The sequence below is a fragment of the Eleginops maclovinus genome, chromosome 20, assembly GCF_036324505.1.
Source record: "Eleginops maclovinus isolate JMC-PN-2008 ecotype Puerto Natales chromosome 20, JC_Emac_rtc_rv5, whole genome shotgun sequence".
Classification (NCBI taxonomy): domain Eukaryota; kingdom Metazoa; phylum Chordata; class Actinopteri; order Perciformes; family Eleginopidae; genus Eleginops; species Eleginops maclovinus.
Window position 1 is genome coordinate 14,098,486 of NC_086368.1, and position 27,939 is coordinate 14,126,424.

General features: G+C 39.9%; 1 protein-coding gene across 3 annotated transcripts; it reads left to right on the forward strand.

The window, feature by feature from the left end:
• The first annotated feature begins 485 nt into the window (after window positions 1–485).
• slc4a8 (solute carrier family 4 member 8) lies at window positions 486–27,939 on the forward strand. 3 transcript variants are annotated; one of them, XM_063911014.1, is made up of 25 exons: window positions 486–724; window positions 11,596–11,677; window positions 12,950–13,102; window positions 13,476–13,611; window positions 14,257–14,417; window positions 16,852–17,028; window positions 17,420–17,511; window positions 18,008–18,165; window positions 18,268–18,355; window positions 18,478–18,624; window positions 18,765–18,865; window positions 19,491–19,665; window positions 19,782–19,915; window positions 20,013–20,258; window positions 20,533–20,638; window positions 20,938–21,099; window positions 21,278–21,391; window positions 21,476–21,637; window positions 21,725–21,976; window positions 22,064–22,132; window positions 22,578–22,751; window positions 22,853–22,984; window positions 23,072–23,175; window positions 23,419–23,524; window positions 23,694–27,939. In XM_063911014.1, exons 1-25 carry the CDS (start codon window positions 686–688, stop codon window positions 23,697–23,699), a joined length of 3,276 nt encoding a protein of 1,091 aa, XP_063767084.1. In that variant the 5' UTR covers window positions 486–685; the 3' UTR covers window positions 23,700–27,939. The 3 variants fall into 3 exon arrangements, with proteins under 3 accessions (XP_063767084.1, XP_063767085.1, XP_063767086.1); XM_063911015.1 differs by having other exon boundaries at window positions 17,423–17,511; XM_063911016.1 differs by lacking the exon at window positions 23,419–23,524.

Sequence of the window (27,939 nt, forward strand, 5' to 3'; positions counted from 1 at the left end):
TTTAATCTTACTTTGAATTGAGTTGTTGTTTTTGTGGTATTGATACTTATGAAAAGGACCTAAGCACCTTTTCCCAGCACTTCTTCTTTGAAACAAACAAAATATATAAGTAAAGAGGATAAACAAAACATTTTTTTATTCAATAGCTTCACAGATGCAGAATGCAATATGACAAAAGAAAAAAGAGAGCAAGCATCTTAACAACATTTGCTGTGCACAATAGTCCAGAACATTTTAGTATGTTGAAATGTGAGAGGATGCCAAACTGGACATTGTGTGGAGTGACGTAGCTCTGTAAGCTTCTGATAGTCTTGGCTTTATTGTGTTGGGTAGCAGCAGTGCGTCGGAGCCCGTTGTGTGCCTCTACGCTCTGATTGGCTGAGCTGCAGTGATGCTCTCTGCATCCTGCTCCCACAGCCAGGACAGGAGGGAGGGGAGCTGGAAGCGCGGCCGGGAAATCATCATAACACACGGGGGGCACCAATTATCATTTTCACTGTTCACCTAATCTGAAAGAGATGTTTACACTCACCATGTACGCGGAAACAGAAGCAGCTGCTGTCACCGACTCGTGAACGCTTCTTGGAAACGTCCTAAGCCAGCTCTGAAAGGCTGATCAGCTCTTGAGAAATTCTCACCTGTATCCTCCGGGAACACAGAGCAGGTTAACCCAAAGGCCACCAGCATGCCCATCAACGACCCCGAGAGTATGCTGAGCTACCAGGTAAATTGCCCTTTAACTGTCTAATGCATTGCGCGTTGCTTGGACACTATAGGGATGGCACAAATGAGTCTGTACATAAGCTCTAACAACTAATGCCCTCAGTTTGAAATCCTTTCATAGATATGTATACATTCATAATTTGCAGCTTGACTGATGTTATATTTTAGGAACTATTTATTGCCATAAATGATCAAACTTGGTTTTGTTGCATGTCTTAGATTGATTCAATCTTTTTAAATGTATCTTTTGTGCGAGCATGTTTACGCATTTAATGTTCTCCCAAGATGCTAAATGTGTGGGATGTTTTAACCTGCATCACAATGCTCTATGCGAGGGTGTTGTTGACATTGTTATTCTGAGGTGCTAACACGTGCAGTAACGCCGGGGAGAGTATGAAATTGCGATGCACTGAATTGATCTTCACTGTTCCTCAAGAATACACAAATATGTTCTGGCCAGGTTATTGTGAGAGTGCAATAGACTACTGATAAAATAGTGATGCAGATTCAACTCAAATGTTAACTGCCTCAAGTCGTGGAATAGCGGACACGGGGCAGTTTGCTTGGTTTTCAAATGGATCTTTGCTCAGACGGCGTTTTATTTTCCTAGTTACCCTCAAATGACCTTGGAGCCATCCTTACACCGTTCACCACATACTGTGCTTAGCATTTTCTTTCATATAAATGCTTTATAGAATTATGGCCCCATAGGGGAAGAGGGGCTGTCAAGTGAGGTTTGAAGGGGAAAATAGCATCATGGTTGAGGTTTTGTTGATGTCTGATCCATTATTACATCCTGGGTCCGCTGATGGATGTAAAGGAGGAACCAGTAAGGATAAGGGGATCATTGATCACATTATGTTTATTTAAGATTATATGCTGTTATGTATGTATAGCTTGATTATAACAACCATGGCATGCAGTATGTGGCTCAGTTTAAACCAAACTTAGCAACAGAGACATGTCATCATGGTGATCAAAAATAACACCCAGTGTGAGGGCAGGAGACAGGTGGAGGACTAGAGGTGAGCTGGAAAGTCTCTTATGGTTGGCAGCTGACAGACAGGGAGAGGATTCTGCCTCAGTCTATATGCCATTTTTCTGTCAATACAGAACATATTGTAAGTTTGACTCTCCACCTTTTTCACAACTGTCTGGTCAGTAAGTACTGACAGTTATCTTTGCATTTCTGACCACCTGAAACCAGTTGAGATGTAGGCAAAACGTGTTTGAAATGATTGTCAAGTGCTGTAGAGATGTCCTAAGTGCCCACTACTTTTGACATCTCAGAGGACATTTGTAAGAGTAAAAACAGCAACATGAACATGTAAAAAAAAACAGCTTCCCTATAAGGAAAAGCCCTACTTAAAAATAATCCACTGATACATAACCTTATGCAAAAGGTATCAGTAAATAAAGGGGTAACAAATAAGGTATGACCAATGATTTGTATGAAATAGCTTCTGGGCAGCCCAAAACCAGCAAAACGTATTAAATACTTATTACTAAATTGCTAGTAACCTTTTGAGTGCAGCTTAAAGTAAAATGGTACATTGTACTAAAAGTGTAGCAAATGATATGAAGTTATTCTCAAAAGACATTATGTTTATGCAAATAAATCAAATCCGTACTGCCATACTTTATTCATCTGACTAAGACTGTTTCTCACTAGTGCAGGTACACACTTATATACTGAACAGCCTCTTCATTTTCAGTTGGTAGTAAAAACGTTGTAGTGCCATTGATGCATTCTGTGCACCTGCCCCACAGAGGAGCACTGTAGAATACGACTCCTTCAGTTACTCCACTGATTATTTTTTAGCATGGATTTCCAAACATCTTTGCATCACCAAACAGGCAAATTCACATACCATAGTACAATGACAATAGTATACTGTACTATAACTGACACAATCTAAACCCATTTGAAAAGTACAGATTTGAGTAGTGTCTGAGACAACCCAGGTAGTAATTTGAACAACTCCATGTCGTAAATTTGACCTACTATACAGTTAGATTTGTTCCTTTTAGCTACTTGGCATTCCTCCCAAGCTTTAGTTTTAATCAAATTACAGTGAGAGTGATCCATACGTGCCTATCTGATAAATTATTCAGTATTTTATAGAGTTGCACTGTAGTATAGTACATATGTCTGAAGAAAAAGTCCATCTAATGTAATTCATTTAAGTTTTTCTCCATCTATGAAGTGTCTTAATTAATTTAATGTTTTAACTACCCAATACACTAGATGATCCTATAAAACCATTAAAGTAATGCAGTGTATGGTTAAAGCCACCATTTAATGGTATATGTTTGATTAGAAAGCACATTCATTAGAGTGAAAGATCCACACAGTATAAACTAGAAATTATATGAAGGAAATGTATCAAAATGCACTTTGTTGCATTTCACATGAGCGCCTTTCAAATGAAAAGAGAATCATCTAGATGTGTATTTGTTTTTAAATGGAAAGTAAATTGAACTCATTGTGGACTCAATGTGACAGCATATTTGCAAGATGAGACTCCATAAATGCTAGGCTGCAGTTATCTTTCTGTAAAGAAAACAATTAGAGAGCGACGGCTGTGGAGAGGCAGAATTGCATGCATTGAAAAAGGTGTGAATGACTCATGCTACCTGTGGGCTGAAGCTGTCAAAACAACCACCCCTTTCTTTTTATCTCCTGCAGCTCTCTCTTCTCTTGTCCCACTAGTCATTACTTCTTCCTTTCGTCCATTTATGTTAACCCCTGAAGCTCTGTCGCAACCAAGGCAATGTCATGCAGGGTCTTTGGTAGCCTGCAGCTTTTGCACAGAGTGCCAAGCCCGGCCCTCAGACACACAGCTTAGTCTGGAAGTGACAGCCCCAGTTGTTTGAGTCAGGATCTGTGTCCCTGCTGTCAGTTCAGGGTGCTTCTGGGGAGGAAAGACAGAAGGGTCATCTTCCAAAGAAGTGAGGATGTGGTGTAGACGTGGACAGAAAAAAAAATAGTAATAGACGTGTTTTGTAAGAGTGAATGTGATCCTAGTAACAATTGAGTTGAGTCAGCAGTGACAGACATCTTTAATGACTGAAAAGCCCACAGTGCTGCTAAATCATGGATGCACTCCAATATATCTTCCATTTACTGTCTTGTATCGCTCACTACTGATGTACAGTAGTTATGTTCACAATGAGTGAATATCTCACTTCATAAACTTGCTCTTTCCACAATGCTGTGTGCTCATACGATAATATGTTAGCTTCTTTCTTGAGAAACAGACACAGAAAGCTGTGTCTGAGTTTTGTATAAAATATCTGCTACCAACAATAATACCTTTATTTATGAAGTGCTTTATTAAAACAAGATACAAGGTGCATTACATATAACTGAAAAGAAAAACTAATGGTTTAACAATATTTTGATAACGGAAGATAATAAGACTGAAAAATAAAAATATAAATCTTCTAAAAAGTCTGAAATACTTTTAAGAACATAATGTGTTAGCTTCCCTGGTCATCTCTGGCAATTCATTAAACAGCTGAGAGGCATGAGAAGGCCTGGTCCCCTTTCATTTAAAGTTTGACCGAGGAATGAACAGGAATGACCTGCCAGAGGATATCAGGTTGGATGTAGACTCGTAGGAGGTAAGCTGTTTTCTGGAACTTAACCCCTATGAGCCTAAATAGTGATCAAAATCCACTCTATGACAAAGTGGGAGCCATCTTGTCATAGATCTTGACAGATAGCAAAACAAATCAAAAGATAATACCAGTGATATAACCTGGGATTCTTCAGAGTTTTAATCTAAACTAAATCTTAAAAGGGAAGATACATGTCTTGTCATTCATCTTGTAATGTCTTGCCTCTTAGTCGTACCCATCAGGCCTCTTTTTTCTCTGAAGCTCCTCTCACAGTTGCCTTGCTGTCCTGTTGGGGTTAAAGGCCATTTTGCAGAGCACATCGATTGCCCCTCTCAGTCCAGAGAACGGGATACAAATCATTACTGCTCTATTTGTTCAGGGCGATCACAAGTTCATGGTGTATTACTGAATGCTATTTGACAATACTGTCTGAATTTTGGATGAAGTTGATGCCAGAAATAATTCGTTTTACAGTATATCTAGGAGATGTTGAATTGCAAGAATTACAATAGAGCTCTGCCCGCTGACAACACAGCCTTGATGGGTTTTCCGGGCAGCAAAGTCATGAACTATCAAGAAAACATTTATTGAATCCAAAACTAAAGAAGGTATTTGTGTTCATACTGCAGTTGTCTGAAGATGTATGATGATTCACTTTCCTTAAAGGATACTATAGAGGTAATGTTAAGCAGTTTACATACATGTTCACAGTGACGTTGTGCATCAATAGGAATTTCATCAAGTAGGACACTGTGTACGAATGCTGTATCCTAGTCTGCTCCGGGTATCAAAACCTTTTTCTCGGATGAACTGCTCTTCTAGAAAACTCATCTTGTATTTATTGAGTTATCAAACGTAGGTGGGAGAAATCATTTCTCTATTTTTGCCTTTTTCAAGCTGAGACACTACATTAGAGTGAAGTCCTCGAGCAATGAATAAAAGAAATAGTTTGTGTTAAATCTCTGTAAACATGTCTGCAAATGAATGCAGAATATGTAGGCTACAGAAGGCAAGGCAAGGCAAGTTTATTTATAGAGCACCTTTCAACACAAGGCAATTCCAAGTGCTTTACAAACATGAAAGACATTAAGAGCGTTACAAAACTAGTGCAGTATAAACACATTATAAAAAGGCATTTAAAAACAGTCATTTAAGAGCAAAGATAATAAAATAAACACAACAGGTATAAAATACATGAATAAAAGTCACAGTGCAATGTTAGATCAGAACAGTTCAATTAAAAGAAGGCAAAAAGAAATGTTTTCAGCCCGGATTTAAAAGTAGTAAGAGTTGCAGCGGACCTGCAGGGTTCTGGGAGTTTGTTCCAGATATTTGGAGCATAATAACTGAGCGCTGCTTCTCCTTGTTTAGTTCTAATTCTGGGGACAGAAAGTTGACCCGTTCCAGAAGACCTGAGAGTTCTGGATGGTTCATAATGTAGCAGGAGATCAGAAATGTATTTTGGGCCTAAACCATTCAATGATTTATAAACCAGCAGCAGAACTTTGAAATCAATTATTTGACAGACAGGAAGCCAGTGTAAAGACCTCAGAACTGGAGTGATGTGATCCACTCTCTTTGTGTTAGTGAGGACTCGAGCAGCAGCATTCTGAATCAGCTGCAGCTTTCTAATGGATTGCTTAGTGAGACCTGTAAAGACACCGTTACAGTAGTCCAGTCTACTGAAGATAAAAGCATGGACAAGTTTTTCTAGATCCTGCTGTGACATTACTCCTTTAATCCTAGATATGTCCTTCAGGTGATAGTAGGCGGACTTAGTGATTGTTTTAATGTGACTGTTGAAATTCAGGTCAGAGTCCATGACTACACCTAGGTTTGTGGCGTTAGCTGAGTTTTTGTTGTTCCTTCTTTGTTCCAAAAATAATTAGCTCAGTTTTGTCTTTGTTTAATTGAAGAAAGTTCTGACTCATCCAGTCATTGATTTGATCAACGCACTTACTCAATGTTTTAATTGGAGCATAGTCTCCTGGTGAAATGGTAATGTAAATTTGTGTATCGTCTGCATAGCTATGGTAACTTGTTTTGTTGCTTTTCATTATCTGAGCCAGTGGTAGCATGTATATGTTAAAGAGAAGAGGCCCCAAGATAGAACCTTGAGGAACCCGACATGTCATAGCTCTGATGTGTAGCTGCCTATAGAAACAAAGTGTTTCCTGTCCTTTAAGTAAGATTCAAACCAATTTAGAACTGTTGCCGAAAGTCCCAACCAGTGTTCTAGTCAGTCTAGAAATATGTTGTGGTCAACAGTGTTAAATGCAGCGCTGAGATCTAATAATACTAACACTGAGATTCTGCCACTGTCTGTGTTTAAGTGGATGTCATTGAAGACCTTAACAAGAGCAGTCTCAGTGCTGTGGTGCGGTCGAAAGCCTGAGAACAACATTTTGGTAATGTCAGCATTCTGGTTTCTGTTTGTAATCTGATCAGAGCAGGCTTTGGTTGAATGCAGGAAAAAAAGACAATGTGGAAAGCATTAAAGGCTGAAGGTATTGCCCGAAATGCAATCTCAGAATGCATCAATTATCGTCACCCAATGATTTAACCTAACATTACCTTAACATTAGCTGGTAAACTGGCTTCTTGAAACAATTCCTCTTTTCGAATATTGACTGGCTACACATAAACCCCCAGGAATATTGCCTCTTGACACTGAATGTGGTGGATGGATCTGTGTTTAGTAAGAGGCGATATACAGTATGTACGATTTATAGATACATTTAAGGATTCAATGAAAAACAAAGATACATGGATGGAGATGATGTGATGTCATTTCTTGGTAACCTCTGATATACTTGTAAAGCAAGCAAACTCAGGGACAGGCTGCCATCTTTGTCCCCGTGGACCTACTCTATGATGCATTGGCAGTATCTGTGTGGAAAATTATTTTTGAGTCATAAACCCTCCTGAGCACTGTGACTAATCCAAAGCTAGGGGACAAGAGTGGAGAAAAAGGAGGGGTTGCTAGGAGATAAAAACAGGCAGCACAGCATAAATGGCATGGCCCGTTGGTGGAAAGTCACAAACACGTGCATGCCATAGAGTCACAGATGCGTTGACCTGCAGAGGGTAATCATACAAAAGTTAATGTTCCATGTGAGCGTTTAATTAGCTGAAGCACATAATGTGATACAAGATGCGGTGAGTTGTGAATGACAAGGAACCATTAACAGGTTAAGAAAACACATACCAACATGAATTTGCCATTAAAAATGAGCTCTTATTGAGCTGGGATTATAGGCTGTGAGTTATATTGTGTTATAAAGAGCAGGGAATATCACAGTCCTGGCAAGGATAAACAGCCATCTCATTTCAAACAATAGAACATTATTTCTGTCATGTCGTCCTCTCTGTAGTTCTGATTATTGAATGAGCCTCAGGAAGTGATTTTCCTCATTTTTCTGTATGTGCATGCACCAAATGGATTCAAACAAATTGATGAACTGATGGTCTATCGTCTTTTCTGGGACAAATAGCTTTTAGTTTCTCTCTCTCCCATTGATTCTCTCTTGATGTGTGTCTACGTGTTTGGTAGAGCTCCAGTTCTAATGGAGCCGACTGCCTCCAGCTTGAGCCCAAACCCACACACTGCATAGCAGCCTTAATTCACCAGCCCAGCTGCACTGCCTGATAACAGTATGTGTATGTGTGTGTGTGTGTGTGTGTGTGTGTGTGTGTGTGTGTGTGTGTGTGTGTGTGTGTGTGTGTGTGTGGGTGTGTGTGTGTGTGTGTGTGTGTTTTATTAGTTTACATGTGGGGGGGATTCTCCCAGTCAATGTTTGTATGAAGATTGTTTTTCCATAAAGAGGCTTTTATCACCTGTTTAGAGGTATCACTGGTAGTGCTTAACCAGTAGATAATCATTCAAGGTATCTCTAACTCCCCTTGTCTTTCGTTATTTTAATAGCATGTTTCACCTTGCTTAACTACTTCACTGGTTTCGTTCACCCTCAAGGCTCTCTTTGTCTTTCAAAAATAAACAATGATTTTTTTCCCCCTTTCTCTATGGTATTGATTATCCTAATTTCACTGCGTGGGAACCTGAATTGCTCACTGTTTTGTTGTGACAAATGCCTAGCTACCCATGTCCTGTTACGGTTATATGGTGGTTATATGGATGACCCAACCATGTTGTCATATTAACATCATGATGTGTGTGTGTGTGTGTAAACTTTACCACATTTTGTGTTTTACTCTCTGTGGTTTTCAAATGGCCTTTAAAGTGGGCAGGGACTCTTATGGTAATGTATACTTTAAGATAACTGAAGTTAAGGTTGATTCACTGTATATTTTCACTTTTTCACTAGTATCAGCCTAGTTTTTAGTACAAGCGTCATTGTACCAGCATCTCTAAACAGAGCGCTGATTTAACGTCTTGCATAGGGTCATTTTAATAATAACACTTGACTGATGTTACATGTGATACACATTCAAAAGCTTTCTTCTGTCACTGCACTTCTTCCCTTATACAAACATAATTATAAAACCATGAGTCACATTCTGTGTTTGGCCCAAGCATGACTTTTTAATTAAGAGGCCTTATTCTTTACAAGGACATAATTGTCTTGGGATAGAGATGTGCTCAGTCATAGAAACATAAAGAAATCCCAAAGCACTGATATGGTGGAGAGGGTGTGAAAGAAAGGCAGGAAGGCCAGGCAAGGCCACCCACACCTGAGAAATAAGTGGATGTCTTGGGATCCCAAAACTGTTTTAAACCATTGTGTGAATTGTAATTGGCCTTGTGAGCTGACAAAAGAGCAGTTGGTATTATCACAGAAAGCTTACTGGATCTACATTTTTGCCTCTAATCAGGTAAGACATTAATCTGTCTGTACTGCATGTAAATTAGTTTTTTCTCCTATCACAATCTTGTGGTAATTTGCTTAGCTGTTCAGCTTTCAGCAGCATGGAGAAGCTAAAGGAATGAGACAGAAGATAAAAAAAACAGCTTAGGGACTTCAGTTTGTGCGTGAAAGTCTGAACTAAATATTTTACACACACACACACACACACACACACACACACACACACACACACACACACACACACACACACACACACACACACACACACACACACACACACACACACACACACACACACACACACACACAAATTAATACCATTATCTAACTGCAGGCGGGAACCGGCAGGATCTTTGTCAATAAACTGTGCGTGGTGTTTTATCAGTGAAACCCCAGGAGAACTAAGAAAAATCACTGCTTATTCTTGCTCCATACACACACTAACAGTATTACACACTGTCACAAATTTACAGGGCACTTAAGTCCAAATGTTGACCTTAACATATATATATATTTTTTTAAAGGAACCAATCAATCTCATTATAAAGACATATGGTTTTATACTGATGTCATGAACCAAACATACACATGTACTTTTTTTTTCATTATAAAACATGAGGATGCTACTCTGACAGATCGAGACATTTTTCTTTCCACTCCTCTAATACAAACCCTTAGCGCTTGCCAATAGCACTTCTGGAAGACAAATTGCAATTATTTTTGCTCCTCTGGTCGTCATGCAGCATCCGCAGTGTGTGCTGCGTTAGCTGCTTGCTGAATATTGGACTGACCAATTAAAGTAAAAGACTGCATGACAGAGACTGTAGATCTTTAACATTCACCCCTCAGTTTTCAATCTTGAATGGAGACTTATTTATTGAGCTGTCCTCCTTCACACATCCATCTTTTGATGAACACTCACACATATAAGTTTTACATGCACAGCTGTGAGCTAACTGTGAGTTACATGGTTGGACTTTGTTATTTTCTTATGTTTGTGTGATGTTTTTCTGTATCCATTTAGTGATGAAAAATATTTCATTTCCAAATGGATTCCCTTTTTTCCAAGGAATAAAACCCTCTGCGCTGTTAATCATGTTTCAAGAGTGGGTGGTAGTTATTCCAAATGGCAGAAATGTCAGTCTTCTGTAACAGCAAATTCTATAAGCCACCCTCACATCCAGTTCATACTGATCATGTGTTGAAAAGGTAAGGGGTGGATGAATCTAATATGTAAAGAGATTTATTAATTAATACATTTTACTGGTGTTTCTCCTTTAACCATTTGCCTGTATAGATTATAGCTATAGACCGTTTCAATGAAATTGCATTGCTAGGCAACAGCTTGCAACCATGTCTACTTCCGATCAGCTGAGGTCATGCACAATGAAACAATAAATGAGAGGATAAACATTGAGAGTGTTTATGTGTACAACTTTAAAATGGTCTTTTGACTCTAATAACTGTAGCCAACTTTTACAATCTAGGCTCACAAGTGTTTATTGGGAAAATGCAACATTCAGATGTATATCAATCATCCTACCTGTGTTAGATTTCTGCCAGAAAACAAAAAGGTTGGCCCTATTCATTCTTTCATGCAGTGGTATAGCACATTTAACAGCATGTGGGATGTACACAGAGATTAAAAATGAAACCTTTGATGTTGCATGCATTTGATGAATGAATAGAGATCCTAAAAACAGAGACACTGCAGCAGTATAGAGTGACGTTGGAGGTTCGTGCAGCACTTAGCCCTCATTATCATAGGGCCAATACATGACCATGCAATTAACACGCTCAAAAAGCACTCTTCTGACAACGCTTCGACACTGGGATAGTAAAACACACAACATCCTGCAGCAGTCTGCCCACAGCAGCAGGTCTGATGGATGTAACTCTCTGCTAATTTAATTTGATTTCCCCTCGATATTGAATTCTAGCACCTTCTCCAACTACTCAGTGTGTTTAAATGGATGTGTGTGTGTGTGTGTGTGTGTGTGTGTGTGTGTGTGTGTGTGTGTGTGTGTGTGTGTGTGTGTGTGTGTGTGTGTGTGTGTGTGTGTGTGTGTGTGTGTGTGTGTGTGTGTGTGTGTGTGTGTGTGTGTGTGTGCATGCCTGCCTGCCCTTCACTGTGTGTCTGGGTCACACTGTGGAATTTGAAACGCATTGTTGAAAAGCTATTGCCAGCTTGGCCAATTATTGGCTCTGTTACATTGTGAGTAGTTTGCCTTTAACAGGGCTTAATCACCTTTTCAATTTTGTTTTCACAGACTGATCTTGAAAGGCCAAATATGTTAGTACATTTTCCCAAAGATGATGGAGACAAAGGGCGTTGTAAAGAAACGTCATCTGTGGTGAACATCATTTATTTAAAAAAAAAACAGTACCATTCTACTTACATGTGTTTGTGTGTGTCCATCAGAGGCCAGATGAGGAGGTGGTGGTGGACCAGGGAGGGACCAGCTCAGTACTGAACATCCACTATGAGAAAGAGGAACTAGAAGGTGAGAAGCATGGACAGGTGGAAAGGTCAAACCCTGCACCTAAAAGTATGTGAAGAGCATTTCTGTGATTATTTCAAATGTCTTTGACGGTCTCAGCTTTGGTATTTAAAGGAAGCTATGTTCTCTTGGTGTCCTGTTCACATTCAACACTGAATTGACTGGAGCTATTTTCAGATGGCAGAGGTTAAGACTAATGAAGGACAGACAGCAAAGTGTGTTTCTTAATTCAGAAACTTCCCATAGTCAACTGCCATGTAGTAACCTACACAACAGTGAACACATTCTGTACTTTGAAACGTTTTCTAAAATCGCAAACGACTGCCGTGCACCTGCTGGAAGTGACGATCGCAGAGCTAGCTAGCTACGTTTTCGTTTGCAAGTCAATGGAGACAAATCAATTTTGATTGATGGCTGGGATTTTCGACATCAGTGCAATGGTACCTGTATTAAATATAGTGGATAAAACCCCACATGTACAACTTGTATTGCTGTGTTTAACGGAGCAACCAGAACCGCAACTGTTCCCTGTGCTTCCAGTAGGCTATATAGCCCAGGGGGGATTTTACGGTTCAGCGTTGAAGTCTTTTTGGCTGTAATAAATTCATCATCCGAATCCTCAAAGCGTACCAAATAGCAAGTTTACGAATAGCAAGTTTAAGTAAGTACCACAATTAAGGCACAGTATTTGTGCTCTGCTTTGAGATAGCACCTAACCTTCCGTTTAATGACTTTCGCTTTGATTCATTTCAACCATCTGAGCTGAGACCATAGTGCAATTGAATTAAATCTGCTTCCCAGCATGAGCAGCTGTTCAATCTGGATAGGTAGATTATCCTCATTAAAAAAAAGTATCAGAAAAATGTATTTGACATTATATTGGCAGTCCTACGTTATAAACAAATGCCAAATTAACAGAAGATGCCGAAAGCAATTTAAGCACAGGATAGTGTACAGGCACAACAGAAAAGTAAACCAATTGGGAAGGGTTGTAGGGCTACCAGGTTTTGTATTTGCAGCTGAGAAGTAAAAGCAAAAGCCTATGTTTTTAAGTAAAGGAGCAAAGGTTTCATCAGATTTTTTTCTTTGTTATTATTACTATTTTTCTAAGCTATTTGTTGCTCGTGATGGTTTGAGTTTTTTTTCTCCAATTAACTATTGAACATTATTTTTTCAGGTAAACTATTATTTTACAGTAAATGATGACATCATGAATGTGTATAAAAATATTACACAGTCAGACAAGTCAGATCTCTTCTCTTGCCTCTTTGTCAGGTCACAGGGCTCTATTTGTGGGGGTTCGGATGCCCAGGCAGAGCCATCGCCACCACAAGAACCACGGCTCCCGCCACCGCAAGAGAGACAAAAGGGCAGGAAGTATCGCAACAAATCAGAGTGAGGAAAGTGAGACGGCCTCCGCCAGTCATGGTAATATAAATTTTTTGACTCATTCAATCATTAAACTGTCAGAGAGAGAAACACAAATAGACATTTAGTCATGATTCAGTGTATGCATACTTGCACATCCACCTCCCAGAAAGGAGGTAGTGTTTGCTCAACAAAGCCTGTCAATACTGTGGGGACCTCACAAATTTGCACACAAATGACAGCCCCTGGCTAAAATTGACAAGCCCACTAATTAGAAACCAAAGAGCAGGAACTAGTCAGCAAGCTGCATGTGTATGTGCATGTGCTTAGGTAGACTAGTGACAATGTAAACACTGTTGTTTGTCCTTGTGAAAGGGTTTTGAGAACCTCAGTTAACCATTTGTTCCATCCTCAAATCCTCTCCCTTCCTCAGACACGCCGTCCCAGCGGGTCCAGTTCATTCTGGGCACAGAGGAGGATGCTGAACATGTGGCCCACGAGCTCTTCACTGAGTTGGATGAAATCTGTGTGAAGGATGGCAAGGATGCTGAGTGGAAGGAAACAGCCAGGTCAGGATCTCCTCTAGGAGCTGTTGGCAAAAAGCTTAACAATAACATTTCTGACAGCCCAGCAGCTATACAACTGTACTGTGACCAAGAGAGACTTGTAAAAGTGGTATTACATGTAAAGCATTATAGTTAGATAGCTCGGGGTAAAAGAAAATAGGAAATAAAAAACACTACTGTGATCTCATTCATGCTAATCAAGTATTAAATCTCAGTATCACATGCTAATGTCAAAACAGTCCCTCATATTCTGTGGCTGATATTTACATAAAAGCATCTTCGCTGGGAGGAAATTGTGTTAACCACAGCGTAAAAGATTTAAAACTGATGAGAGTAAACTGTTCTTTAGATGTATAATTATCCTTAGATGTATAAATCTGAACAAAAATGTGTTTGAAATTCAAATTCTTGATATCATCACTAGCCTTTAACACATTTTATTATAAAAATAGTCAATCATAAGTAGCAATCAAAAAAGAACCTTGCTGATTAAATAAATATATTGCTATGTCTCTAAGATCTACTCTTGAGCTGTCCTAGATTTAAAAGCATAACAATTAAGACATTTGAATTCAAATGAAAGACCAAGATAAAAACATTTCCAATTTATTCCCACTTGCAAATGTCCTGACTGTCTTTACCTCGCAGGTGGCTGAAGTTTGAGGAAGATGTAGAGGATGGAGGGGAAAGGTGGAGCAAGCCCTATGTTGCTACTCTTTCCCTGCACAGCCTGTTTGAGCTCCGCAGTTGCCTCATCAATGGCAGCGTGTTGCTTGACATGCACGCCGACAGCATCGAAGAGATTGCAGGTGAGAATTTTTCCCACTGACATTTATTAACATCTCAGTGCCAGACTGCTGTCTATTCCGAGAGATAAAGGAAATCTGTGTCGGAACAATTCTTCGGATATTATAAGAAATCTTATTTTTGTTGTTGACTCAAGTGTCTGGTGTCACTTATTCAAATGGATTCTTGATTCCACAATTTGTTCTCCTGTCTCTTAGTTGTATGCTCTCTAAAGTCAGTTCATGCCCTTGTCCTTGAGTAAATAGGACAGTCATTGATACAAACCAGGCTCTATTTCTGAGTCAGGAAGCCTGCTGGATATCTCCTACAAATCCATTTATCCTCCTAAGAGAGGAGACACACACAGACACAGACACACACACAGACACACACACACACACACACACACACACACACACACACACACACACACACACACACACACACACACACACACACACACACACACACACACACACACATTTCAGGCCCTGCAAGGAGCATTGATATCCTGCTGGACGGAGAAACATAATTATACAAATTGTCAGTCATATAAGAGTTTAACTTGCTTTCTTGAGATATAAACATAAACAGCATCAGCCTGTGTCAATACATAGGGTACACATGTGACTGTACAGGCCAAGATACTTGCTGAGCAAGCTGTATGGTCGCTCTGTTTTTCTGATATAGTGCAGCTGAACTTGTGTTGAACCTGATTTCCATAAAAAATCTGCAATTAGATAGAGCTGCCAGAGTTCAAGCTCATTTGCATATAACTATGCACATGTAATTTGCATGCAAGCATACAATTGGTTAAGCACCGTCCTTGTAAGTCCATGACTCAGTGAATGACAATCGTTTTTTAAATCTGAAGGATGTAGAGATGATTTATACACAAATGCAAACATTAACACAGACACTAACACATTTGAACACAGTTTAATTAAACAGAATTGTACAAATGCTACGAATGGTTTGTATATCATGATTAACTTCCCTGTCCATTCTCCACACTAACGTAAGCACACAAAAGATCACAGGGTTCAACGCCCTCCATCAGTCTTCCTCATGGTCACATTATGACAGGTTTACAGCGTGGACAGCCTTGTTGCCTTCAGTCTTTCCTCTTCTGCTGCTCTCCATTGCTCCTCTCACTTCCCTCTCTTCTCCATATGACTCCTGCCAGCAGCACCTGGCCTCCAAACATTAGACAAGATGGAAGAAGAGTTGAGACCAAAGAGTCCTTAATACTTTACATGTTTTGATTTTTAAGTGTGGCAATGTGAGACCAAAAGAGTGGTATAGAAAATGCTTAAAATTGCATTGAATGCATTTTGTAATCCACAGAGCAGTTATTTGAACATGACACATTATTGAATGGATCTTATTGTCACATGACCAATGTATTGTCACCATTCAAGTGATACACTGGAGGAGAGACTAAGATGAGACTGAACATAATCCATATCAAATCTAAAAAGTGTGAGTGGAGGCTATGCTTGATGAACCATTGGCCATTTATGGGTTTTGATTTTCCTTTCAGGCGGTTCCCTTGTCACTGTCCTTATTAACATATTAACATGGCTCATTATAAAGGCCTGAATCAAAGCCTAACACACATTAGCGCTGGCCTTGAAGTGTGTTCAGAATTAATGCAAGCACTGCAGTGTGTGTGTGTGTGTGTGTGTGTGTGTGTGTGTGTGTGTGTGTGTGTGTGTGTGTGTGTGTGTGTGTGTGTGTGTGTGTGTGTGTGTGTGTGTGTGTGTGTGTGTGTGTGTGTGTGTGTGTGTGTGTGTGTGTGTGTGTGTGTGTGTGTGTCAGACACTTTGATTGACTGAGGAGGGAAGGAATGGAGGAAGGAAAGATTTAGTGCTGACTCAGCAAGTCAGTACGAACAAAAAATAGGCCAGGAGAAGGAGGAGAGCGATAAAGAGATGGAGATTATTCTCTGCAGTCCCACATGACCTGATAGCTGGACACACATTAACCACTTCCAACATGCACATTCTGCTCAGCAGTGTGCCTTTGTGCATTGACAAATTATTCCATTTTAACTACAGAAATACAAATAGAAAGCAAATATGTTATAGTTTAAGGAAGATTGGTCAGACCATAAGGTTGTTTATGAACTAGGCTTTTTCTAATTGTTAATAAATAGAGTTCTGGTCCAAGTATCACAATCACATACATAGAAGGAAAGCTGTCTGATGCTTTTCATTTAAAAAAAAGTCTTATTTTCGGGCCAACGTATAACTTACCTGGTAAGCCCATTTACCAAGACCCAAATCCTGTGTGGAGAAACCAGGTTCGAATCCGGCCTTGAACCATGTATGCGTAGTGTTTCAACACTATCATCTCCAATAAAGGCTAATCTTGCCAAAAAATGTATTCTTATTTTGGTGAAATGTTGTTTCATTAAAGTGAGCATGTGTTTGTGTCTTTGTCTGTATGTTGCAGACATGGTGCTTGACCACCAAGAGGCATCCAATGAACTGGATGACACTGTAAGAGTGAAGGTGCGTGAGGCTCTGCTGAAGAGACACCACCACCAGAACGATAAGAAGAAGAACCTGATGCCCATGGTGCGCTCTATTGCTGAGGGAACCCGCAAACAGTCAGAGCCATTTCTGACAGGTTGGTTTCACAGCGTACACCACATGCAAACACATGTTTTATTCATTCAATATGTACAAATCCACTGTGAAGGATTACTTGAATATGGCCAAAAAATCTGGGTAAAATCGTAGAAATATGAGATTTAATAAATTGAGTACACTAGGAAATAACATTTTCTATCAGAATAATAGATAGAAAAGAGGTAGGTAATAAAGATTGACACAATGAGACTAAAAGTAACAGAGAGACAAATAGAAATGCTTAATTTTTTTTTCAGCGAAACTTAATTTCATATATTGGTAGTAAACCATTATTGCCTTTGTTAGTTTATTTCACTCTGCACTTTCGAGGGCAATAGATAATGTACTAACTCTGGTTTGCTACAATCTCACACCCTCACTGTCACTAGCAGGGTCAGCCACATCTCCCCAGCCTCCAACAGCTACTGAAATTGCCAAAAACGGGGGCGGGCAGGACAACAGCCATGTGGACCTCAGCAAGGTTAACAAGCAGACACTCTTTCACGTGTACAGTTTGCACACTGTTTATGGATATGGATGGAAGCCTGTGAAGACCAAAAATGAATATTTATCTTTTGATGTTCTATGATTAAAAAAAGATCAGAATTTTAAGAAAATAAAAACACATCAGGCAACATCATCAGTACAGGCTGTACTCCAGCACCCTGCTGTGTTTGATGTGCTGTCAACAGTAAGATCACATGTTTCCCCATATAAAAAATACAAGAGAACTAAATATGTTCAAAGTGCATCACACTGCATCAGCTTCATTTTCACCAGGGATTGCATATTTGTAAAGTTTAATAATTTTAATACTGAAATTCGAGCTAGATTTTCTTGCATTAGGCTGCACCTATGGTGGGAGGATTTGATATAACACTTTTGGGGACATTGATTGAAGACATTTCTGTGTGCACTGGATTTGGTTATAGTACAGTGATATCAGTGTACCCATCAACTTCTGCCCTGTCTTACAGGTGGACATGCACTTCATGAAGAAGATCCCAGAGGGTGCAGAGGCCTCTAATGTACTGGTGGGGGAACTGGACTTCCTGGAAAGACCCATTGTGGCCTTTGTCCGTCTCTCCCCCGCTGTGTTGCTCACCGGGCTCACTGAGGTCCCCATCCCTACCAGGTAGAGCCACATATACAATGGTTAAGTCATATTACCAAAATTTGTGAAGTCATAAACCCAGGATGATTTCCATTCTTTAATTCATCTGCTTTTCTATATCAGGTTCCTCTTCATCCTGCTGGGCCCGGATGGAAAGGCTCAGCAATACCACGAAATTGGACGCTCCATGGCAACCATCATGACAGATGAAGTGAGAATGCTCATTAAATTACAACTACAGAAACCCTCACATAGTAAATACAATCCTAACACCTGTGTTGCAATTGCAGGTTGTTCACTTCACTCTGTCCTTTACTTTTTTTCTGGAACCAGATCTTCCATGATGTAGCCTACAAGGCAAAGGATAGAAGTGACCTGCTGGCCGGGATAGACGAATTTCTGGACCAAGTGACTGTCCTACCACCTGGAGAGTGGGACCCCTCCATCCGCATTGAGCCCCCAAAGAGTGTCCCCTCCCAGGTACCCACCTATGATCCCAACACCATTTACTTTTCAGTTTCAAGCTACACATTTGATCAGGTGCATTAAAAGTGTCTGTTTACTTAAGCTTCAAGCTATTTTTAATTTGTCTTGCCCGGTCTGTTATTGGATGTCTACAGGAGAAGAGAAAGATGGCAGGAGTCCCTAACGGCACATCTGGCCAGGTAGAGGAAGAACTTCACGCTGAGCACCACGGGCCAGAGCTGCAGAGAACTGGAAGGTAAGCTGTCATTTGCAGTTTAATGACTCAGGATTGTTGCTTGAGTAATGGTGTTAAATGCTCTAATAGATTGCAAATATAAAAGCCAAATCAAAGATGGAAAGAAGAAAGGGTTAGCCTAAGTTATAACGAAATGGTGAATATCAGAATATGATGTTGTAAAAACGGCCTGTGGATAACATTGATTTAGCACCTGTTGTTTTTTTCTGAGTGATGTGTGAGAGCCTGCGGCATGATCTCCATCATATCTTTCTTTCTGGGCCCGCAAAATCTAAATTTGGATTTGTTAGCAGCTGAGGTGGAAAAAGCAAATGACAAAGTGTGATAATCTAAAAAACATTCACTAGAAAATTCTTAAATTCAGGATTTATTTTAAGAGAGTATGTTTTTCATCCTCTGAAAATCTAGTTTTTTGCTTATCCACAGTGGTTTAACTTCCAGTTTTGATGTCTGAGACATTTCATTAAAAGCTTCATGTGTTTTCAAAGGTCAATATCAATCAAATGAAATATGAAAAGTACATTTTTTAATAAAAAAAGGTACCTTAGTTACAGTTGCATTAGTTGGTATCTCTGACCCAGGTGTGATCTGAATGTTATCCCCTCTCCTTTTTTGTTGTGATCAGGTTGTTTGGAGGTCTGATACTTGACATCAAGAGGAAAGCTCCGTTCTACCTGAGTGACTTTAAGGACGGTCTGAGCCTGCAGTGTGTGGCCTCCTTCCTCTTCCTCTACTGTGCCTGCATGTCTCCTGTCATCACCTTTGGAGGTCTGTTGGGGGAGGCGACAGAGGGACGCATCGTAAGAGCACAAACACACTCGAAAACAGTCACTGCGATGTGATTAGATTCAGAAAAGATATCGTTCATGGTACTGAATATGGTAAATACACTTTGTTGTTCTGCTTTGTTTTGTAGAGTGCCATAGAGTCCTTACTTGGTGCGTCTATGACTGGAGTAGCCTACTCTGTGTTTGCTGGTCAGCCTCTCACCATTCTGGGCAGCACAGGTCCTGTGCTGGTTTTCGAGAAAATCCTCTTTAAGTTCTGCAAGTATGTTTTACAACCTGACCTTTCCATTATCACAGGTGAAGTCCCGGTACGATTATGTATTCCCTTTCATCTTCTCTTTTCTTCTCCTTCACATCAGGGACTACCACCTTTCCTATCTGTCGCTGAGGACTTGTATCGGCCTGTGGACGGCTCTGCTTTGTTTGCTGTTGGTTGCCACTGATGCCAGCTCTCTGGTGTGCTACATCACTCGGTTCACAGAAGAGGCCTTTGCCGCCCTCATCTGCCTCATCTTCATCTACGAGGCCTTGGAGAAGCTCTTCTACCTTGGAGAGGTTTACCCCTTTAATGCACAAAGCGATCTGGACCAACTCACTCTGGCGTTGTGAGTTACAAATGTTCATAAGCCAGCTCACCTTGTAGATTTTTCATTGTTCAATGTCTTTTTTTATTGATCCTTAATAATATATAGCGGTAATTTTCTCATTGCAAGCGTCTCTATGATTATTGGCTTTGCCCTTTGTCACTTTTTGCTGTCCTCCTCTACAATTCCCTTTATGTCTAGCCTCATTTAAAGTGATAAAAGCAAACAAGCATATCATTTTCTGTGAGACTCAGATTCCTCTTGTGTGTTGTGCTGTCTCTCTCGCTCTGAGTAGCTGTAGGTGTGCAGAGCCTGACAACCCCAGTAATAAAACCTTAGAACTGTGGAGTGAGAGGAACATCACAGCCTCTGCTGTATCCTGGACCAACCTTACTGTCAAGGTAACGTGACTATGTGGAACACACACACACATTAACATCATTTAGGGCCTGATCTCAGCTTCACTTCCACATGATAGCAAACACTGCTTTCGCTCCAGCATGTGTACCTTTTGTTAACATTCAACTAACCCCCTCAGCTTCCCTGCAGCAGCTGACCTCTCTTAAGGACACATGCAAACACTGACAAGGACATTCAATTGATTAACTGTGCACTGCTGTGTATATAACGGAGCCCACTAAAGGCTTGTGTTGATTCTACTCTATTGTGTTTGTATTTTGATCATGATGAATCTCTACAGGAGTGTATCAGTCTGGACGGCCACTTTGTCGGGACGTCATGTGGCCCCCATGGCCCCTACACCCCAGATGTTCTCTTTTGGTCAACCATCTTGTTCTTCTCGACTTTCCTCATGTCTGCCTTCCTCAAACAGTTTAAAACAAGTCGTTATTTCCCCACCAAGGTATTTAACTACTATGATTGCTCTAATCAAAGGTGTCACCAGACATTCACATACCTGATTCAAGTCATTTTATTCAACCCTACTTACAAAATAAACGTAGTCCTCCTAAAAGGGTGGGTGAAAAGAATCCTGCCACAGTAATAGCCACCATTCTCTGGGTGTTGTCTCCTGTTCCCAGGTGCGCTCCATGATCAGTGACTTTGCTGTTTTCCTCACCATTGCCATCATGGTTCTGCTGGATTATGCCATTGGAGTGCCCTCCCAGAAGTTAAAGGTGCCCAGCAAATTCAAGGTATAGTTGTTTTAATAATCATAATGTGGAAAAAAAAACAACATTGCTTTGGTTGAATCACTCCTCTTGAATGTGATCCTCCAGCCAACCAGAGACGATCGAGGTTGGTTTATCAATCCAATAGGACGCAACCCATGGTGGACAGTCTTGGCTGCATCGATCCCTGCTCTTCTCTGCACCATCCTCATCTTCATGGACCAACAGATAACTGCTGTCATCATCAACCGCAAAGAGCACAAACTGCTGGTAGGAAAAAGACAGCTTCCCTATAAGCCTGCATCTCTGCACTGTTGCTTTCAGCTGTACCTATCTGTCCTTCTCTGTGCTATGCAGAAGGGCTGTGGGTACCACCTGGACCTGCTGATGGTCGGGGTGATGCTGGCAGTGTGCTCCATCATGGGCTTGCCCTGGTTCGTAGCAGCCACGGTGCTGTCCATCTCTCACGTCAATAGCCTGAAGCTGGAGTCGGAGAGCTCGGCTCCCGGTGAGCAGCCTCGCTTCCTGGGAATCAGAGAGCAGAGGCTGACTGGCCTGCTCATCTTCCTGCTCATGGGCTGCTCTGTGTTCATGACCGGAGCACTACAGGTCAGTCAGAGAGGCTGTGCAATGCTGCCCCCCTGTGGCTGAGATTGTTTTCAAATAATGTAACACTGAATGTTTTTTCAAACACAGTTCATTCCTATGCCAGTGCTGTATGGTGTGTTCCTTTACATGGGAGTCTCTTCACTAAAGGGCATACAGGTAATGTGGAATATGATATATATAAATAAATATGTCGTGAAAATCATTTACAAACATGAGGAAAATTGGCTTTGACTTTGTAACTCTTAGTTATAGTGTTAATGGGACTGTCTATTTTTCCATATGATCCAAACCCTTGTGGTAACTTACAAGATGCAAATATGTTATTTAAATAAGAAATGGCCCAGGTTGATGTTTTGGCATCTCCTTCCCCTTTTTTGTATTAATGTGGCTGCTGTCCCTGGGATGCCCTCTCCTCATTTAATTAATTCCGTCGCAATTTAGTGAGGCCTGATGGTTAATCGTCAGACTGATCCAACTAAATTTGTAATTTATAATCACTTTCTTTGTCTTGCCATATTCACCATCTGTCTGTCTGCTCCCATTAATGTATCTCTCTCTTTTACCCTCTCTAACTTCCCCACCACCTGCGCTCACTTCTCAGTTCTTTGACCGTCTGAAGTTGTTTGGCATGCCGGCGAAGCACCAGCCGGACTTCATCTACCTACGGCACGTCCCCCTGAGGAAGGTGCACCTGTTCACTCTCACCCAACTCACCTGTCTGGTGCTGCTCTGGATCATCAAGCACTCACCTGCCGCTATCGTCTTCCCCATGATGGTGGGTTAACCACTGCCCACATTCCTTGTTTATTTTTGCTGGTCCCTACATTTCTTCCCATATATATAAAAATATATATTGTTCTTTGTCGGTGCCTGAAGGTTCTTGCTCTAGTTTTCATCCGCAAAATGTTGGACTGGTGTTTCTCCAATCGAGAGCTGAGTTACCTGGATGACCTTATGCCTGAGTGGAAGAAAAAAAACCTTGATGATGCCACCAAAACGATAGAAGAGGTAAACTAAATTGGATCTTGAGATACAAAGATGAAAATAAATGAACATTCACCTTGACTGAACATGTGGCATGGATCTGTCTTATAGGAATCACAGGGAATGCTCAATACAAACAACGAAGATGCAGCTCCTGTTCAGATTCCTATGGAGAACAGGAAGCCTGTTCAGACCCCCAAAGCACATGACCCCAGGTGAGCACATACACACATACACACCCCCACAGAACTCAAATGGACAGGATGGAAATGAAATGAGTGGGAAAATAACAAGATAACGGCTTCCCCTTCCTGTATATCTAAATGCAAGCTTGTGTTGTTTGGTGTGTGGCGTTCTGCTTTCCTTCACCCTATGAAAACGTACACACTGAGACCTCTCCGTAACCCCCGATTCAGTCCCTTCAAACTCCCTTTTCTTCTCCTCTCCCCGCTCCTCAGGTGTGACCCCTCTGATATTAATATATCTGATGAAATGTCTAAAACCACCGTGTGGAAATCCCTAAACTCCAATCAAAAGGACACTCGTCCTATGGCTGCTAAGAAGGCAAGGCCGTACCCTCTCTTTCCTCACCCTGTCATCTGGAAATATTCCTGCTGCACATTCTTCTCACTTCTTCTGTGTTTTGCAGTTGTTGCTCCAACTGCAAATTGCAAATTGTGGGCAGTTAAAAAGTGCTCTGTGCTGTGCTAATGCCATTTGTTTTACTCTGCAGGATTGACGGGATCACCTTCATAGACGAATAAAGGATGCCCGAAGTCCTGGCAGAATGTAGTGGACCTCATGACACTGCAATTTGGCTGCTTTGCCCGTCAGCCACTTGAGTGAGAAGAGAAACAAGTCTCAATGATTTCTACCAGCTACCCATAACACATACTGTCCCCAAGCTCACAGACAAGGAAAGGTCGACACTTATACACACACCTTTTTATTTCTATCTTTGTGAGGTGAAGAATAATGCTCACAATCTTGTTTCCCTAAAAAAAAAAGCCACTGCTTCACTAATTCTAACCATCTAAACTAAAGGAAGCCAAATTCTCATCCATCATTATCTACTTTACTAAACCACACAGCGAAGAAAGCCTTTAATGATAAGGTCTGGCCTGTACACTGCCTTTAGCTTCCCCTCTTAGATGTGAGGTTGAAGGATGATATAACGGATGACACTTAAAGGTGAAAATAATTCCATAATATTGAATAGCTGTGTTTTAATGAATATATGTCTAATATACAGACATTTCCTAGAGCTGCTCTATCCACACTGACAGTAAATAATGGATGACAAAGTCACAGCTGCTGGCAGCCATGGTGGTTTCACTGAGATAACAGGACATTGGCTAATTCACACTTGAAAGTCTTGCATTTATTTAAACCTCATTCGGATGTAACATCTCCAATAGCCCCAGTTAGTCAGTGTCACTGTGCTGTTTCCAAAAATGTCAGCCCGTTTTTATTTAATCATGGGGACACACCTACCGTATGTCTTTATAGATCAACTTCACTACCCAAGTAAATAAATTATGCCATTATAAATCGTCTTGTAGAGTGGATTTTTCATTTAATTCAAGAACTACTCAAAGCCATAAACTGAACCCTTTCACACATACAAACCAGGAATATATCCAGTTATTTTAGGTACAGCACTGTAAAAATAATGCAGTCTTAAACAACAGTCCGGCAATATATCCTACCTTTATGAAGTTTCAATATTCAGTTTTGTTTCAGAAAATAATTAAGTTATGGTCATCTGATGTAGGACAGACAGTTAACTGCATTAGTCTAAAGATCAAGTGGGGTGTATTTAGTGCCATAGTGCAGATTGCAACCAACTAAATACTCCTCTGCTCTTCACAAACATAGAAGTGAAATAACAGTAGGGAAGCAATCTTAGAATAACATTTAAAAAATCCTTTCTGTCATTTTATCTTCAAAATGTGTTTGTAGTTTCGGTAGTTAACTTTTACAGAACAATAGCAAAAAAGTAATTAGACTACTTGTAAATGAGCTTCCAGTAAGCTACTGGAGTTTAAGTAGACGAGCAGCATCTTACAAAAACATCTTACAAAAACAAGTAGTCATTGGATCCACTGTTAATTAAAAATGGTAAAAGACACTTGATCCTCACAAAGATAGAACACACACACACACACACACACACACACACACACACACACACACACACACACACACACACACACACACACACACACACACACACACACACACACAAATAACAACAACAACCTCTCTACTCCCTTTGTTTCCTCCTTTCATCCCAAACAACACTCCACCAACGTTCATTGAGCTAGGACACGTGATTGAGAGTAAATTCTACTTTAAAAACAAACCAGGTTCTTCATATTAATCTCAGTAGGTTTATCCATCATCATTCCTTAAATCTACTGTGTGTCTTTATTTTATGTGCCATGAGTGTGTTCTTTGTCTTAACAGTGATGATATGGTTGACTATTTGATAGATTTAAGAAATACATTGCAGGTTCAGTAATACATAGCTAAATCTTCCTTTGGGGCTCAAAACTTTGTGTCAGTTTTGTGTGACGATGTAAACTGGAAACCGCTTATGTTAGAAGACAGACTTCAGTTGAAGCAGCGGCATCCAAAACATGTTTTGAAGTGTAATATTTTCCCTTTATGGATGTTTGTCTTTGGCTAATGACTGTGTACAAGATATTTCTACAGAATATCTGTCCAGTGTTGGTATACTTTCTTATTTCTTTACCTCAGAGTTCAGGCTCATGCAAGGCACTTTGGATTACCAATCATGGGAAACCAGAGCGGCGAAATGGTGTGTGTGTGTGTGTGTGTGTGTGTGTGTGTGTGTGTGTGTGTGTGTGTGTGTGTGTGTGTGTGTGTGTGTGTGTGTCTGTGTGTGTGTGTGTCTGTGTGTGTGTGTGTGTGTGCGCCAAAGAGACAGAGGCTTTCTTTTCAGCAATAAGTTAAGCTAAATCCAACATTGACCTTGCCACAACTCTTTTATTATCAGGGTCCTTCAAACCTTTTTTATCCATCCCTGTGTGGACTAAAGGCGGTTCAGGAAGAGTTGACACGACAACTATTTACAGGTGCCAAAAAGATAATTTTACATACAATTAAAAGGATACATTTTGACCCTGTCACACTTTCTTTTTCAAGCTGCACTCACATCAGTGCCCCTCAAAGCTGGGAGTGCCAAAGGAAGCAGAAAGACTGGTGTGAATTAGTGAACTTTGGAAATACTTCATTTTTACTTGCACTTTCTGTAGATAATTTATGATATATTTTATTTTGAAGAAGTCTATTAAGCAATCAAATCATTTTACAATAATTTATTACAGTTCTTTATTTTGAGATTTAACATCCCAATGAGTTCCCTCTGCTTTCTGTATATACTGTAATAGGCAAGATGAGCTAAGAGACAGGTTGAAGAATGCAGCACATGAATAATATAACTACATGAATAAACTCAATTAAATACCATCGAAGGTTTTGTTAAAGAGAGAAGAGGTCTGATGGGAGACATCAGGATGTTGTCTCATAAACCGTGAATGTCACACCCTTAAGTCCTCGATGGGGGACATAAAGAGCCTGAAAATGCTATTAAATCAATTATTGTTTGGTATTTCGTTGGACAATATAAGGAAGGTCTGATTAAGGACTATTTCATTTACATTTTTGACATCAGGCCATTTTGACTGTCAAAAGCAAGTTTAAAGGAAATAAGGGAAGAAAGGAGGTTTCAAATGCAACAAAAGTAACATTTTTTAAAGACATATCTTTACTTTAACTTTAAATAATATTAAAAAATATGAAATAAACAATATGTTTAACAGTATCCATTTATACATGAGTTGATGGATCAATGTAGTCATGTCACTGTACAGTTAAATATCAAAGTATTAATTGTTTTATTATCATTTTTACAGCTACTTCAGAAATAAGTCCCCAATATTTCTATTGAAGTGACTTTAAAGCAGTGCGCAGGTACAGTAATCGTGAACTGTAACATCACATGCAGTAATACCTCTTCCAAGATGTGTGTGAAAGTTTAGTACATCGTGTTTGCTGTCATGTACTTCTACTTTGACTTTTGAATGTGAAAGGTCTCTGTGTCCGTGGATCCATAACTTAACTAATGAATGGCATGACTAGAGATGATTCATTGTGTAAATATATATGTTTTAAATCACATGAGTGAATGTAAACATGTGTAAATTGATAAAAAAATACAACGCCAAAATTGTGAATACACTTGACAAAGTGTGTTACAAAATAACATTATTATTATTAAGCAATTGTTCAAGTACTTTTATTGAGCATCATGTGTCTTAAACTTGATTTTATAATCATTAATGTTTATGTGAATGTTTTTAACATACAGTTAACTGCCTTCAGTATACTTTAGGTTTACTGCATACATGTGACCAAGAGGGGTCAAACATTTTGATGGATGTGAGTATAGATATTTGTGCAGTATGTGTTCCTGTCAGAGAAAACATAACCATTTCCTGTTGTGCTGTCATTTTTGACCTTGGGCGACCAAAAACAGACCTTTTAAAGGCATTGATGAGGAACAGGCTGTCGATATAACTTTATCTTCACTGTGTCCCATTTTGTACCATTTGTTTGTCGTAAAGCTCTTGTTAATTTCAAGTGTGAATAAAAGTGAAAACTGTATTCTGTAAAGCTATATTATTAGACAAAACTCGTGATTGTTTCAAGGACAAAGTCAGGATGACAGAAGAAGAAAATAATGAAAGAAAGATGTCAGAGATTGTCTTCGACTGAGAACAGCACCTGTACTGTAGTAACCTTAATCTTATAGTCTCGGAGCCATAGTAAGAGCAATTCCTTGTCTCTTCAACCACTGAAAGATTATCTTGAGCAAAAAATAATTGTACATGTTTTATATGTATATGTATTTTAATTTTTGATTATGTATAAATAAAAAATAAATTAAATGG

Bases quoted from the DNA above. Each gene is read 5' to 3' on its own strand.
- slc4a8 (XM_063911014.1), top strand. From the start codon at position 686: ATGCCCATCAACGACCCCGAGAGTATGCTGAGCTACCAG. The intron at 19,666-19,781 runs GTAAGAGCACAA...TTTGTTTTGTAG, and splicing joins AGGCGACAGAGGGACGCATC to AGTGCCATAGAGTCCTTACT. The intron at 20,259-20,532 runs GTGAGTTACAAA...CGCTCTGAGTAG, and splicing joins GACCAACTCACTCTGGCGTT to CTGTAGGTGTGCAGAGCCTG.